General features: G+C 32.0%; 1 protein-coding gene across 1 annotated transcript in view; it reads left to right on the plus strand.

The window, feature by feature from the left end:
- LOC134707590 (tudor domain-containing protein 5-like) overlaps positions 1-13,858 on the plus strand; it is a 71,355-nt gene extending 57,497 nt beyond the window's left edge. Inside the window, exons 15-23 of the mRNA XM_063567495.1 lie at positions 978-1,105; positions 1,552-1,666; positions 3,432-3,511; positions 4,162-4,215; positions 5,547-5,649; positions 7,869-7,972; positions 9,331-9,458; positions 9,999-10,090; positions 10,466-13,858. Of these exons, the coding sequence (XP_063423565.1) occupies positions 978-1,105; positions 1,552-1,666; positions 3,432-3,511; positions 4,162-4,215; positions 5,547-5,649; positions 7,869-7,972; positions 9,331-9,458; positions 9,999-10,090; positions 10,466-11,032 (1,371 nt within the window). The 3' untranslated portion in view covers positions 11,033-13,858. The remainder of the gene's footprint in view (positions 1-977; positions 1,106-1,551; positions 1,667-3,431; positions 3,512-4,161; positions 4,216-5,546; positions 5,650-7,868; positions 7,973-9,330; positions 9,459-9,998; positions 10,091-10,465) is intronic.
- The last annotated feature ends 1,144 nt before the right edge of the window (positions 13,859-15,002 follow it).

A 15,002-nucleotide genomic window follows, 5' to 3' on the forward strand; every position in this document is an offset into this window, starting at 1 on the left:
ACTGTGGTAACAAGATACAAATAAAAAAAAAGTTGTATTCTTTAGTTTAATCTTAGTGTCCCTGTTTGTGTAATAGTACATTTGTAAATTATTCAAAAGGCTAATCTGCCTGAGCTCTCCTTAAACAAATGGCCAATACCATTAATTCACCTTAGACGATTTTTGAACTAATGTAAATGTTTATTATTTTACTAATCAGTTCAATCATACAATGACGTCACTTGTATTTGATATTTTTGACCTTCATTGAAACTTTTTTGGCAATTGATATGTTTAATAGTTGTTAAGTGATCTGTTTAGCGACAAGTCAAAATATTTTGTTCCCAATAGCAGAAATTATTATTTAAGTAAATTATGATATATTTTTTTGTTTTTGTTCAAATAAGGTGGTGCTTAAAAAGACAAGTAGTTTTATTTTTTCAATTTCGTAATAAAGGGGTAGCCTTAGCGGCTAAGTGGTTTTAAGTACTGTTATTCAAACGTGTGGTTACTAGCCAGTCAACAGATACTTTTATGTTATAAAATCAGTTTAATTTTGTAATTATTTTAGTTAGTTTTGTATATTACAGGCTGCTTATTGAATTTGAAGTAAATCTAGTAAGTTCTGCTTCTTTGAGATGAAATCTAAATTATAAAAATAATATACGGTCTTTCTTTCATTCTTTCTTCAAAGAGTCTCTTGTCCTTATATCAGAAATAAACTGGTACATAAACATACCATGGCTTTGCATGATGAGTGATGTACAGCCATTTATTGAATACTTCCAAAGTGGCGCAGACTCTGCTTACCCTTCCAGAGCATCTGATAACTCACTTTGTTTTTTCGTGTGGTTCATCTTGTTTAGTCTTTCTATGCTGTTGTTTGTTATTTATTTTTTTCTTGGCATTGTCAGTTTGTAAATTATTCTCTTTCACAGTGTGTTTATATTCATTACCACTCACACATCCCATGGTAACTGAACTATTCTTCATTGTAGATACCAGATTACAGTTATGTGTATGGTATCACAGATCACCAGTCAAGTTACCCTGACACAAGCTCAGTCACAGCACTATCTTCACACGATACAGATGTCTCTGAAATCAAACAAAGATTTGTCAAGGAGTAAGTTTTAAATGGAAGCTGGCATATGATCAAACATTTGGTTTGCTAGTGTTTTTTTTCTGTGTACCTTAATTGGCATTCACTGCATGCTATGTTTCATTCCTACTGAAAACACAATTAAAAAAAATGATTTCTTCTCTTATGAGATAATATACAGTCCACTATTAATTTTCACCTGAAAATCTACTTTCTGTCAATATATATAAGAAGATGTGGTATGAGTGCCAATGAGATGACTCTCTATCCATGTCACAATTTCTAAAAGAAAACCATTTTAGGTCAACATGGAGCCTTGGCTCACAAAATTGATTCAATTTTGATGGATGCAAACATCTTAGTTTGAAGCCAGAAGCAGATCTACGACATTTAGATGCAATAGACAAGAGAAAACTTTCACAGAAGTTTCTTTTGAGCATATAAGAAAAATAGTTTTCCTTATTTTTTAGAAAACAGCTGACATCAGAGTTTAAGATTCATGTAATTAACTTGGATGGGGTTGCACGTGTGTTATCTGAAGAAATATCGGCTTTTCTCTTTGACACTGATGTTCTTACAGGCATGGTAAGCTTATTCACTAGGGATTCAGGTGTATCAGTTGCACAAATACAACAAGGAATCGAGTCACATGTCATTGGAGTAGATGTTACTAAGTTCAAAACTTTTGTCTGATTCATTTGTCCTTTTGAACAATAAACATAGGGCAGCACAACATTAAAACTAATAATAATGTTTTACTTACTTTTGCTGAAAATTTGTATATTGTGCAAACTTTAAGTAGTGTCAAGTATGACAATCTGCCATGAAACTAGTGAGTTCATTGTTTAGTTTAATATAAACCAAGAAAACAATAATAAAACTATCTACTTTGAAAATTTAGCTCCATATATACTTTATATCTGCTAAAGAATCCTATTTATAATTCTTTTATAGTTATGAGTGGGAAATTACTTTCAATTTTCTGATCCTTTTTAGCTCACCTGGCCCGAAGGGCCAAGTGAGCTTTTCTCATCACTTGGCGTCCGGCGTCCATCTTCGTCCGTCGGCGTCCGTCGTCGTTAACTTTTACAAAAATCTTCTCCTCTGAAACTGCTGGGCCAAATTAATCCAAACTTGGCCATAATCATCATTGGGGTATCTAGTTTAAAAATTGTGTCCGGTGACCCCGCCAACCAACCAAGATGGCCGCCACGGCTAAAAATAGAACATAGGGGTAAAATGCAGTTTTTGGCTTATAACTAAAAAACCAAAGCATTTAGAGCAAATCTGACATGGGGTAAAAATGTTCATCAGGTCAAGATCTAACTGCCCTGAAATTTTCAGATGAATCGGACAACCTGTTGTTGGGTTGCTGCCCCTGAATTGGTAATTTTAGGGAAATTTTGCTGTTTTTTGTTATTATCTTGAATATTATTATAGATAGAGATAAACTGTAAACAGCAATAATGTTCAGCAAAGAAAAATCTACAAATAAGTCAACATAACCAAAATGGTCAGTCGACCACTTTAGGAGTTATTGTCCTTTATAGTCAATTTTTAACCATTTTTCGTAAATCTTGGTAATCTTTTACAAAAATCTTCTCCTCTGAAACTACCAGGCCAAATTTAAACAAACTTGGCCGCAATCATCATTGGGGTATTTAGTTTAAAAATTGTGTGGCGTGACCCGGCCAACCAACAAAGATGGCCGCCATGGCTAAAAATAGAACATAGGGGTAAAATGCAGTTTTTTGCTTATAACTCAAAAACCAAAGCATTTAGAGCAAATCTAACAGGGAGTAACATTGTTAATCAGGTCAAGATCTATTTGCCATGAAATTTTCAGATGGATTGGACAAACTGCTGTTAGGTTGCTGCCCCTGAATTAGTCATTTTAAGGAAATTTTGCCGTTTTTTGTTATTATCTTGAATATTATTATAGATAGAGATAAACTGTAAAGGGAAACAATGTACAGCAAAGTAACACCTAAAAATAAGTCAACATGACCTAAATGGTCAATTGACCCCATAAGGAGTTATTGCCCTTTATAGTCAATTTTTAACAATTTTCATAAAATTTGTAAATTTTAACTAACATATTCCTCTGAAGCTCTTAGGCCAAGTTCAATATAGATAGAATGATTGTAAGCAGCAATAATGTTCAGTAAAGTAAGATATACAAACACATCACCATCACCAAAACACAATTTTGTCATGAATTCAAATGCGTCCTTTGTTTAATATTCACATAGACCAAGGTGAGCGACACAGGCTCTTTGGAGCCTCTAGTTTTTTTAAATTTTTATATTAATTATTTTGATGAGAAAAGTCTTATCTTGTTTATTTGCAGCTTGAACAGAAGAGGAAGAAGATAAGTAAAATTGAAATATCTATGGAAGAACAACCTCAAGTTTTCATGGAACTTCAAGAGTAAGAATTGATTTTAATGGCTTCTTTTAATCATAATAAACTTTGCTGTAGAAAAAAAGTATGGATAAAAAGATATGTCAGGGATATGTTAATGAGACTGTAACCCAACAACATAATCTAATGCTTTTAAATTCTTCAGAAAACATAACAAAAGATTTTCTTCATCCCCTGTCTGTCATTTTTGTTGAACCTTCGAACCTTTAGTCAGAAAAGCGAGACATAGCCATCCTTCATTCTGTAGGTCCTTGCAGCATCCACAAATATTCACTCTGTGGTTAAAAAGTTTTTGAAATTTTAATAACTTTCTTAAACTATCCTGGATTTCTACCAAACTTGGAAATTCATAAGCTATATAGCTAGTATCTAAAAGTATTTTTTTTTAAAAATAACATTCCATTTTTTCTGTTTTTTCTTATCAATGGACTTAGTTTTTCTGCCAGGAAACATTACATTCACTCTGTGGTTAAAGTTTTTAAAATTCTAATAACTTTCTTAAATTATCCTGGATTTGTTTCTGATCATAAGACAGTATCCAGAAGTAAATTTTATAACAAAATATATTGTCTACAGTAAGTTATTCCACACCAGATGGCAAACATTGAGTGATACATGTATGTATTATTAAAATTGTATTGTTTTTATCTTGGTAGATATGGAGCCATCCCTCCCTCAAGAAGATGTATAAGCCTGTATGAATTGAATAGGTAAGTCGTAAATGTTTGTTGTAAAGTCAAAACTTTCAAAGAGTCTTCCTTTAAACATAGAATTATCAGGTCACTGGTTGAATGGTCACAGCAATTGTTTGATTGTTTTTGAATGGGGACAGTTATTGTACTTGGGTCATTGAAATAAGAAAAATTGAATTCTGACATTCTAAACTGGACAAAAACTTTCAAGACATACTCATGGAGAGATAAGTCAGATTTACTGTTTTTGATGTACTGTGGATTCATTATATTTCGTTGAATACCAATTTTCGTGGACTTCGTGGGTACATGGAAACCAAGAATTTTAATGTTTAACCAATAGCAAATTTTCTGTATGATTAAATGCAGACTTTTGGAAAACCACGAAATAAAATATTCATGAAAATACAAGTTTTCCTCAATCCACGAAAATTGGTACACACGAAAATAAATGAATCCACAGTAAACTATGAGAAATTCATGTATTCCCCCTCTGTTGTGCAATTATCATTTTCACTTTGAACTGAACACCTATATTTTTTGTTATGGTTATATTGGTAAAGAAAAACATTAAAGGACAGTTGTACCAAGTCGAATCTAAAATTTTGTGCGACAAAAAATGTGTTGCTTTGGAACATGAACCACATAACAGCTTTCTCATATCAATTTTGGGAGGTATTTGGTTCAAATCATGGACTCAAATATATGCTATCTGCTGCTTTTCCACTGAGAATGGGATGATTAGAAGAGCATTGACTGGTTTACTTGGATTCAGAACAATTTCTCAAGTACAGTGACATGTCTTTCTGAAAACTGACATGTGGTGAAATAGCATGTAAAAATGTGACTCAACATGTCAGTCAAGAACAGAACAGGCTCCATATTCATATCACACTAAGATGTTCTTGTCTTATCATATATAATAGTTGCCATTGGACATTACTGTCCACTGTCCATTCATCCATCCATTAACAAAACATTTTGTATCAGAATTCTCTCAAAAACTTAGACACGAAATGCACATGCATATGCAATGTATAGTGTAATCCGTGTTATTCAACACACTGGGGGCCAGAAAAAAATGTCTGATTCAGCAGGGTATAGGAATACTCAGTTTTTCTACAAGGATAAACATATTTTTGGACCATGAAAGTGTGTCTGTTAAAGCAGGATGTTGGAATACTCGGGTGTTGGATTAGGCAGGTTACACTGTATTTACAGTTAAAGCAGGATGTTGGAAAACTCAGGTGTCAGATTAGACAGGTTACACTGTATTTACATCTAAATTTTTATTAACCACTGAAAACTAGGGATTGCTAGTGTGTGAATAATGTTATATTTGTTTTCAGTGTTCCTCAGATTTTACATGTATTTAACCTGACATCAGGAGAGTTAATCAGCAGTATTACAGATGTGATAGAAAAGTTTGATCCAGAAGAAGCATACTGGAAGGTAAGAGTTATACAAATGCACCCAGACAATTATACACAGACCATGCCTATTGCTGAAGTGAATTTGCCACTTTATAGTGCTTACAGACTGATTGAGACCCCATACAATCAATATATGCAGCTTTGCCTGCAACCATTACTGTGGTTTCATTTATTTTCGTGGGTATCAATTCTCATGGTTTGAGGAAAATTGACATATTCATGGATATTTAATTTCGTGGTTTTGGCAAAGTCTACACTCATTTCTTTAGAAAATTTGTTTTTCGTTAACCATTTGAATTCGTGGTTCTTCAGTATCCACAAAATCAACGAAAATTGGTATCCAACAAATATTAATGAATCCACAGTACTTGAAACAATTGACTAAGAGTACTTAATGATTTATGTACAAGCAGCTTAGTATATGAAAGCATATATAAAAGAGAGTATTAAATGTTGAATTAATGACTCAATTGAGTATGCTTTCCACATGTTGATTTGATACTCAACACATAACAAATGAAGTTGTTGACTCCTACACAGTTATAATGTCATACACATACCACTGATAATGTCAGTAATGAATTATCTATGAATACACAGTGGAAAAATGCAGAAACAATTGCAGACATGTGACAGAGTTGTCAAGACACAACTGGAGATTTGGAAATTTTCAGCTGGAGTTTGGGTCTCATAACGCAATGTTTATTTTGTGTGTTTTAACTGCATATCTTCTTTTTTGTTTTGTTAAAAGAACAATCATTCCATACCTTTTAACACTGGCATATCCATTTTTACTTGATAAAAATAGAAGATAAGGGGTTTTCAAATATTTATTCATTATGAATAATTCAAGATAAAGTGATCAGCCATCATACATAGTTCATTGTTGTAGTTGGCAAAAAGTATCTCTGATGAAGCTAAATTGTCAACTTTGGTACCACTACTGAACATGCAAATTGTAACAGAAGGTGTTAAATTGATAGATATGTAGGATTGCTTGTTGGTAGCTGTCTCCATAAGTTTGGTCAAGTCATTAGGGCCATCATAGTCAGCTTTGCATGAAGTATTGTAAGCATGGTCTTGACCCTTGGTACTGGATCTGCACCATCTGAAATCAAATCTCAAGACAGAGTTGAATTGGGCTAGATACTTGGTCTTCTTTTATTTGCTGCTGGGATTTGGTGATAAAAATTAGTTTGCATTTTGTCAAATTTTAAAATTTAAGAATTTGTCCAAGACAACTATTTTTATATAGGTATTCCTTGGATAGAAAACAAGCCATAAATATCATATTTGAGTTGATTTCATTTGTCTTTAGAGTTCAGTAAATGTTCCATGTTTTCAACAGCATCACATAGTGAATTACATCGTTGTTTATACAACTTGTACAATTAAGTCGATTTAATCCTTTGTCAGTATTTCATAATCAACCAGGCTTGTGACTTAAACTAGCTAGTTGTCACCAGGGATTTTTTATTATCTTTAATTTATTGCTGTATAAACAGTTTAATCCTAAACACTTCAGGCTGATTTTACCTATTTTATGACCTAATGTTATGTTTGACACAACAGGAAACTTCCGTTTTTCTTGGACTTTTAACATATCAATTTGGAGTTTCTCGTACTTTTTCTCTATACCTATAGATTTTGTAAACTAAATGTGTATTGAAAATTTTAGGAGGTTAACATTTTCAAAAGCGGAAGATTTCAAATTTTAACGGGAGGGGCGGAAGAGGGTCTGAAAAGCAGGAGATTTTGACTCCCGTCGGAAGAATCACATGTATGCAATTGAATAATTTCATAAATATGGATCAATTTGCAGTGAATTTCAATAATAAAGCACCAAAAGTTCACAACACATTTTCAGCAATAAGAAAGATATAGGTTGTATCAACTTGTTATTGTTGGCCCTGACATGAAATAGAAGTTCTTTCATAATATAAGCTCCAAGTGGAATTAATATATATAATATTCTGTAATATTATTTTCACTAGAAAAATAATAACTGTATTTGTTTCTTACAGGAAAAGAACATATTTGCTCATACCACATCTTCTTATATCTATATAATATATGTTTCATTAGGAACAGATATGATGGCATTTTTTACAGGAACTTCTATTAGGCAACGAATTAAATTGACTGCTGCACACCAGCAGTAATTGGTTTGTTTAGAGCTCAGTTAAAATGCTTCAATCATCATAAGGAAAACATTTACACAAGTTGTTTATTTTTTAGGGAGAGTCTGGTGAGGAAATGGAAACAGAAAGTATAGACGGGGATTATGCTGATATGGATCAAGAAAAAATAACTCTTACCATTGATACGCTGCAATACAAGAGGTTTAAAATTAATTTATATTTCACTTATTTCATATTTATGTTGTAAAAGTCGTTGAATAACTGAGTGACAGATTATTTTTACTACAATTAATGAGTTGAGATTATACTGTTGCATTTAGAAATTTCCTGTTTGAGAGTTTTGATTGAAGACTGCATAATGCATTAGCTGTTTATTAAACTCTTTTGAAATATTTCAGCATCAATTTTAGTTTTTTATAGGATCAGTGTATATACTGTAAACCAACTTATTTTTGCGGATACTTAATTCCACATTTAACCCTTCCTAGTCCACTTCGCTTCAGTTTCATTTGCAATTTTCTATAAAATTGAGAATGGAAATGGGGAATGTATCAAAGAGACAACAACCCGACCATAGAAAAAACAACAGCAGAAGGTCACCAACAGGTCTTCAATGTAACAAGAAATTCCCACACCCGGAGGCGTCCTTCAGCTGGTCCCTAAATAAATATATACTAGTTCAGTGATAATGAACGCCATACTAATTTCCAAATTGTACACTAGAAACTAAAATTAAAATAATACAAGACTAACAAAGACCAGAGGCTCCTGACTTGGGAGAGGCGCAAAAATGTGGCGGGGTTAAACATATTTATGAGATTTCAACCCCCCCCCCCTATACCTCTAACCAATGTAGAAAAGTAAACGCACGTTTAAAATTCAATTCAAGAGAAGTCCAAGTCTGGTGTCAGAAGATGTAACCAAAGAAAATAAACAAAATGACAATTATACATAAATAACAACAGACTACTAGCAGTTAACTGACATGCCAGCTCCAGTATTCAATTAAACTGATTGAAAGATTATGATTTCATCATATGAATATCAGGCACAATCCTTCCCGTTAGGGTTTTAGTATTTAGTTGATATATTTACATAAGGATAGATCCAAGATTTTCATATTCGTGACGATTTATTTTCCCTTTATTTTTCTACTCCCGAAAGTTGCAAAATTAAATCGCTTGTGAAAATGAGTTGGTTTACAGTATATATAAGAAAAACATTATGACCTCTTTAACAAAGAAAACACGTCAGTTTTATTAACCTCCAGTTGATCATCCATGCATTTAGAATTGTTTTTCATCTTATGAAGTGAAACAATGTAACTAGATTTGACTGAAGAAAGCTATCCTAAATTTAAACTTTCATTACCATCATTCAGTTGGATATTCTATAGATTAAATTCTGAAAATATTAGTTATAAATTCAAGCATTTTATTGTTAATTTTGAAATCAAGATAATATTCAAATCAATAAAAGATCGCAAAAGTTTTTGAATTTTAAATGCAGAATCAATATAAAATTGAAAACTATAAAGACTTTATTATGATTTGTTTCAGAAAACGAATTTTGCAGTCTTTGATGGATGTAACTATTAGCCAAAGTGAAGAGGTGGTAAATGAATTGAATAATATAGAAACACAAATATCTCAACTGAAAACAGCACTAGAGAAAGCCCCTAAAACTAGTAAGTAGTTGTAATGTGGGAGTCTCAGATATTTCCATTTTTCATGTTGCAATGTTGCTCTTGATAAATTTTGAAATTTTGGTACAATATTATCTACAGGCAAAAAAAACGTATAATTTTATTATAATCATAAAAGACTATTCAGTACATTGATCTAGAACTCATACCAGAATATCTATACCATACTCACATCTGGAATTAGCCTTACCTATAGCTAGCTAGGCAAGAGTTGTGCCTCTTAGTCCCGCAAACTTTCTGATCTTTTGAGTCTGTATGAGATTTGCAAAATATTTCTCTTGTCTGGCTTGCTTTCAGGAGCCAGCTGAAGGACGCCTCCGGGTGCGGGAATTGAAGACCTGTTGGTGACCTTCTGCTGTTGTTTTTTTATTTAGTCGGGTGGTTGTCTCTTTGACACATTCCCCATTTCTATTCTCAATTTTATTTCAGATATATACTAGTGAATATAATAAGTTTCCAAATTTAATATAAAAACTGATGTGTAAATTTGACTAATGATATCTGCTTAATTCGTTATTTTAGCACCACCAGTTGATCAGTTTGAAGATGCAGAATCTCGAACCAAAAAAACAGAACTTCGTTCATCTACAGGAAAATCTGATGCTGCAACAAAGGTAAAGAAAATTGTCTCTGTGCTGTTGTGAATTTGAATTTATATAATGTGCTAGTAATACAGTAAAATAGAAAGAAGACAAGTTTCTTGATGTTCAATATGTTTTTATCACATATATGACAAGCTCTTGTGTCACTAATCTAGTGTCTAGTTTTATATAAATTTTAAGATCAGCTAACCAATCTCCTTTGTTAACAAAAACCTCCCCATAAAAAGAAATACAAAAAAAATAATCATTTAAGTATTGTGCTTCTTAGAGATTTTTTAACCCAAAAATTGGAAGATTTTTTTTTACCTTGAAGTCATATGAACAGGAAATTATTAGATATTGGTTATTTTCTTGAACTTGATTTAGAAAAAAATCTTTATTTTGCAGTCTGTGTTGTCAGCATCAGTGAGCCCTGTCAAGATGACCAACGTAGTGACACCAATGAAGATCACTGCACCGCCAAATTTGCCAAAACCAACAAATAGTGGAGCTGCTAATCTGGCCACCCAGAATCCAATGAACACTTTTAACATGACACCACAACAGCTCTTCTATCAACAGATGTTATTCTCTCAGATGAACCAACAAGCTATGATTAATCCATTAATGTCACAGTTTATGTTGGGTCAAGTGGGCAGTATGCCAGGTGCTCAAGGTCAGCCAAATGACGGACAGCTTTTTGGTTTAAATTCCATGTCTCAAATGGGAAATCCTATGCAAGGAATTCCTCAAATGGGAAATCCTATGCATTCCATGTCACAGATGGGAAATCCCTTGCAGAACCCTGTGCGACAGATGGGACAACCTATGGGATTACAGAATATGTCTGATGTTAGTCATAATCAAGGTGATGTTGAAGACCTTCCATTGTTACCAGGGTTACTGCCCTTGTTACAACATTTAAGCATTGGACGTGGCAGTGGAGACAGAGGTGGAAACTCTGGATCACAGTGATATGTGCTTGTCGATTTACAATACAATCCATCACTACATTACCAAATTATTCAATGCAGTATTATTTTATCATTTTATGACTTTGTACATATATCTGCTTTTTAAATGTTTTGCAGTTTAAAAATGTTATTTTGTTACTTTTTTTATTTTCATTTTATTTGTCACTGCTGTCATGCACAAAAAGGACGGTTTTAAATTGGGTTTTTATTACTTAACCTCCAAAATGTAAATATTGTATAATGAAACATCTGTTTGAGAGATTAACCTTTGTTTATTTTTAGTGCTATAAAGAATTTGCGCCATTGTATATACAAGTATGCCATAATGGTTCCACTCTTACTTATCTGTGCTTCATTATTATTTTTGTACCTTTTATTGCTATTGTTTTAAGCTTGTTTTTTTTTATTTGAGCACATTCATTTGTGTTATTTTGGTGATGAACATTGTCAACTTGACTTTGATTTGTATAGTATTTGTTTGAAGAAGATACTGTAAATTCAGAAATTATTGCGTGCATTTATTATTGTGACTTTGTCATTTTAGATTTGAATGCGATTTAAAATTTTACGATTTTGAGAAAAATCCTGTTAAATTCATAGAAAATATTTCAAAATGTGAGTTTAAATTATTGCGTTTATAACTCAGTCGCATTTTTGGCAATAATAAAAACCTGGCATTAATTTCTGAATTTACAGTATTTAAATCCAATTGCTGTATTGTGTTTTAACAGTTGTCTACTGTAGTTCATGATGGTGCTATGTATATGTGTGTAAAACATAAATTTGTTATTTCTTAACAAAGAAATCGTGTGATTGCTATATTCAGTTATGTAGATAGTGAAAAGTAGTTGTTATTGATGTTAATGTTGATAACAGATTCAAAAGAATGACAAATTCAGTAATTTATATCCTTAAACCAGTCCCTATTAGGTGCAATGCAAATGGGGAAGAGAAATATAACTAATATATCATTTATAACCATAACCACTTTCAATGTTAATATCATACACATTTGTAGTTAATATAGCCAATATACCTTTGTCTTTCAGTTGAACAAAATGTGATTTGGTTATAATCAATCGTCTCTTCCTCATTTTAAGAGACTTCATTAGTATAATGTCATAAAGAATTAGATGTACTCATGATTATTGCTGTTTGTATACTGTTCAATGGTTAATTTGATAGTTTACAGGGCCATGAACCCTTTTTGCAAGGTTTTATTTTATGTTTGTTTTTAGTTTTTCCATTTAACTATAGTTCCTTATACATCTATATCTTCATTGTGAAATTTATAGCAGAAATAGACCACCAAGGCCATACAGTGACCCATAGGTGTTAATTTCTGTTTCATTTTGGTCTCTTGTGGAGAGTTGTCTCATTGACAGTCATACCACATCTTCTTTTTTTACACTTAAATAATTTTCCCTTCATATTACACATAATTGTAAGGAAAAGCAATATTTACATCCAAATCATACCTGTGAGTTCAAAAAGGATTGGCTGTTAATGATCTTTCCATACAGAATGTTTTGATTATATGATGTTTCCATGTTAAATTCAAAATGTCCAAAATTATCGTTCATTTTCAGGAATTTCATGTTTTCTGTGTGTCAGAAAAATTCTTTAATCTTAAAACACATTACATCCTTATTTTAGATATATCTTCAGTTCAAAAGGATACAAAAAATAATATTTATATTCTTTGTTCTGGAAAACTTTATTTTACTTTATCATTCAGTCTGACATGCTAGAAAAAAGGCTTGAAAACAGCTTCAAGTTATTTTTCATTTCAAATTGTTATGTTTCTGGTAATGTATATTGCAAATAACTTGGTCAATGAAAGACAATCCTGTAAAGAAAATGAGTTTTTTTAATTTTTCAGTGGTGTTTCTTTTGGTGAGTTGTTAATTATATGTAGAAAGAATATGTTCCCATCTTTAGTACTTTTGGGGTAAACTTTGCTTGACATGTAATTATAACCCTATTGGCATTGGCCTGAGGAAAAAATATCCAGGCCTTATTTACTGTTGAGACCCCCCAAAAAACCTTGGTGCATTGATACCATTCTTTATATCCTATCCATATCACTGCCAAGTAATTTATTATTGATGTATACTGAGATATTGAAATTATAAATTCAGGTGTAATATATGAATATCTATACTTGTCATGAAAACATTTTATTGAAATTTCATTATTTGTACAAGGTGTATGTATCTGTCTTGTCATCTAAAAATGTGTTCTAGGACAAAATAATGGCAATATTTTATTTTAAGTTAACATTGCAAGGTAAAGAGTATTCTTACCACTCATGGCGCTTTATTCAAATAATCTCATCTATTTTAGACCATTAGCCAATTGCATTTAATCTCTTTACTCTATTGAAGTGCATTTTAACATTGCATACTTTTCTAATCTCATTTTAACTTCGGAGAAACTATATATTTCCCATGTTTTTCAGAAAAAATTTGTAATGCCAATATTGAAAGATTTGTATAATAGGAGAACAACTGATTAAAGATTATTATGGTGTAGTATAACTTGGTTGCTTTTTAAAATATAACATACCCAAAATATCAGTTAACTATTTGCTACATACTATATACAGAGAACTCATAATAGGACAGTTTTTGAAAATCAATCAAAATTTGGAGTGAAGTTGTAAATAGGAAATGTATATTTTATGTTTTTGTGCTACTTTAATCCTTGAAATATTTTGTTATTAGTGCTGATAAGTTTTATATTTTTATGCAAAGAAGCATTTTTACATAAACCGTTTGTTATTTTTAGTGATGTTTTTTGCAATAAAATACTTCACAAGTTATCATTTTGATGTTTTGACAGAATATGGATTCACATTGTGGATGGTGCAGGCAAAGCAATAAAGGCTTAACCTGTTAACAAACACGGTCTTGTTCCTTTTAAAGTACATGGGATTTGCTCAGATTGGAAAATTGGCAAATAACTGATGACTCGATTTTTCCTGTGTTTGATGATTAGATTTATCCTGTGTTGGGTCCTCAATGCTCTTCAACTTTGTGCTTGTTTGGCTTTATAAATATTTTGATATGAGCGTCACTGATGAGTCTTATGAAGACAAAAAGCGCATCTGGCATTCTAAATAATAATTCTGGTACTTTTGATACTATTTGAAGACTTGATTTATCCTGTGTTTGATGATTTAACATGTGCATTTGTTCAAATAACAGGCTAATTATTGTTTCTCTAAACCAGGAATATAGTAAAAGGCTTTTCCATCTTTCTACCATTTAACAGGCCAAAATATTATGCTCATTGTCCTTTTTTGCACCATATATGACATTGCTATTTTAATTCTTCTAAAAGCTACATAGAACTAAAGGAGTAGGTCCGGTAAGACCCCTTTTTGGCCCCAAAATATGGCAGTTTTACAAAATTATTAAAATGTAAACTTTTAGTCAATTATTGGACAGTTGAATGCTTCTGCTACATAAATATGGGCTGTTTTTGACAATACAATGCACATATATCGGGTTGTAGCACCATTAAGTCATGCTAAATTGCTGAAATCTTAAAAATTCAATCATTTTAGTTAAATTTTAGACGGTTTCCGTGTAAAACGAAAGTGGCCGCATTCGTGTTCATCCTTAATATTGAAATGTAATTTGTATTTCATAATAATACATAACATATGTAAAGGTTGTGGATGAACACGGATGCGGCCACTTTCATTTTTGACAAAAACCATCTGAAAAGTGATGTTTTTTGGCATATTTGAGAGATTTTCCATATTTGAGCTGGACTCGGATCGTTTTTAATGACTAAATTAGTTAAAATCTTTCACAAAAACTAATTGAATCAATTGAAATAGACACTTAAGTGTTCAAAAAGTGGTCAAAACCTTTCGTCAGATGAAACTGAAATTTGAGGCCAAAATGAGTCCTTACCGGACCTACTCCTTTTAATGGAAGGAAATTTTGTTTGCCTTCTGT

Source organism: Mytilus trossulus, chromosome 2 (genome assembly GCF_036588685.1).
Source record: "Mytilus trossulus isolate FHL-02 chromosome 2, PNRI_Mtr1.1.1.hap1, whole genome shotgun sequence".
NCBI classification, from domain to species: domain Eukaryota; kingdom Metazoa; phylum Mollusca; class Bivalvia; order Mytilida; family Mytilidae; genus Mytilus; species Mytilus trossulus.